At 44.8% G+C, this 1,823-nt stretch overlaps 1 protein-coding gene across 4 annotated transcripts in view; it reads right to left on the bottom strand.

Moving 5' to 3' along the window:
- The window catches only part of fgfr3 (fibroblast growth factor receptor 3), a 52,563-nt gene extending 51,074 nt beyond the window's left edge, over positions 1 to 1,489 (bottom strand). For 2 of the 4 annotated variants that reach the window (XM_014011813.1, XM_014011811.1), the window contains exon 1: positions 1,163 to 1,489. In XM_014011813.1, the coding sequence (XP_013867267.1) occupies positions 1,163 to 1,164 (2 nt within the window). In that variant the 5' untranslated portion in view covers positions 1,165 to 1,489. The remainder of the gene's footprint in view (positions 1 to 1,162) is intronic. The other 2 variants (XM_014011814.1, XM_014011815.1) reach the window with 1 other exon arrangement.
- Positions 1,490 to 1,823: the final 334 nt, after the last annotated feature.

The raw sequence follows: 1,823 nt of genomic DNA, 5'->3' as shown, positions 1-1,823 counted from the left end.
CTGTTGGTCCATTTGTTTGTTTTAAATAAAGTTTTTTTTGTATAAAAACAAGCTGTTGGTCCATTTGTTTGTTTTAAATAAAGTTTTTTTTGTACAAAAACAAGCTGCTGTTCCATTTGTTTGTTTTAAATAAAGTTTTTTGTATAAAAACAAGCTGCTGGTCCATTTGTTTGTTTTAAATAAAGTTTTTTGTATAAAAACAAGCTGCTGGTCCATTTGTTTGCTCCAGCCCCCCTAAATTAAGCCTGGTGACGCCACTGGTTAAGAAACAAACCTGATATTTTTAAATATCACGATAAAAAAAATCACATTTTCCTCTTGTTCGTTTCTGTCCTCACCTGAGTCTGGACCAGGTGTGCGAGCCAGACTCTGCTGGACCGACCTGTTCAGGTCTAGCAGCAGAACCAGGACACAGAACAGACCCAGACCTGATGAATGATCTGATCAATCAGAACCTTTAAACGAGCTCTCATCACCTGGTTGAACACCTGAAGCTCCTCCTCCAGTTCTGATGGTTCTGATGCTCAGATCCAGTCACCTTCTGGTTCTGAGGAGGAGAAGCTCCTGCAGCTCCTKCCCTCAGAGGAGGTGAAGGAAACTTCAGGCTCCATCAGAGGGAGGCGCGGCTCGTGCGCGGCCCGGGAAGACGTCACCGCTGCAGCGCGGAGCTCCATCCGTCAGGAGGGGCTTTCATTTTAAATTATTTTTATTTTAAATCAAATAAATAAAAACAGCTCATCTGAGAAAAATAAAATAATAAACCCTTCAATCACTGCCCCCCCTGAAAGACCACCTGCCTCACCTGGAGCCCAGAGCGGCTCTTCTGAGGGAATAAAAATGGTTTTATTGTAAATAAATCCCATTTTTAACCGGAAATATTAAAAATTAATTCAATCAATTAGACGCGTTTTTATTTTATTTTGTGCGTAAAAATTACCACGTTTGTGCCACGCGCGCGCGCGCGCACGGTCCAAACCCTAATTTAGGCTAAAAGCTGAAATAAATAAACAAGGTACCGGACCGGTGCGCGCATCAGTCCGCGACCCGGTTCCTGCGCAAAGACAGGAGACCCTCCAGGACCAGAACCAAGGAGGGGGCGGTCTCTACCTGTCTGAGGGGTCGAGAGTTTGACAATAAATTAAAATAAAAATCTTTTTCTTACATGAAATCTTCGGTTTTGACAGAAATCCAGGACCCCTGAAGTCCTCCAGGGTCCAGCAGAAACTCAGACCTGTGGTCCGGCAGGAAACCAAAATCCACAAAACTCCTTAAAATCCCTCGGTCCGGTTCAGTCCAGAGAAAACTTCTCCTCTTTACGTCCTCCGCTCTGTCTGATCATGGTCCACAGAGTCCGGATCGAGGGTCCACAGAGACCCCTGGTCCCGGATCCGGCGCGGAGCCTCTGCTCTCTTCGCGGGTGAAGCGGCTCCAACAGGCGGCTCCGCTCTGCTCCGTCAGCCGGGGAGTCGGTCCGAGTCTGAGAGGAGCCGCCGCGGTGAGAGCGACCTGGTTCAAGACTCACGAGCCGCTTCCGGCCGGTGGACTTTCAAAATAAGAGCCATGCATTTGACTGGTTTCTGACAGGTAAATAATAAAAACACTTACATTTGTTTGTTTTTAATATTAAAATAAATAATAAATGCTCTTGTTTTGTCAATTTAATTGATCTGTAGTTATCTCTCGTCGACATGACGGCCGGGCCGTGTTACTGCATATCAACCTTGTGTCTGTTAGCAAAATATCTCATAAACCACTGCACGGATTTTGATGAAACTTTCAGGAAATAATCATCTGATGGATTTTTTTTACAAATCACATTTTGA

This window comes from Austrofundulus limnaeus, unplaced genomic scaffold, assembly GCF_001266775.1.
Source record: "Austrofundulus limnaeus strain Quisiro unplaced genomic scaffold, Austrofundulus_limnaeus-1.0 Scaffold85, whole genome shotgun sequence".
Lineage (NCBI taxonomy): Eukaryota > Metazoa > Chordata > Actinopteri > Cyprinodontiformes > Rivulidae > Austrofundulus > Austrofundulus limnaeus.
The sequence above is the reverse complement of the archived record's forward strand: the minus strand, read 5'-3'. Positions and strand labels throughout refer to the sequence as shown.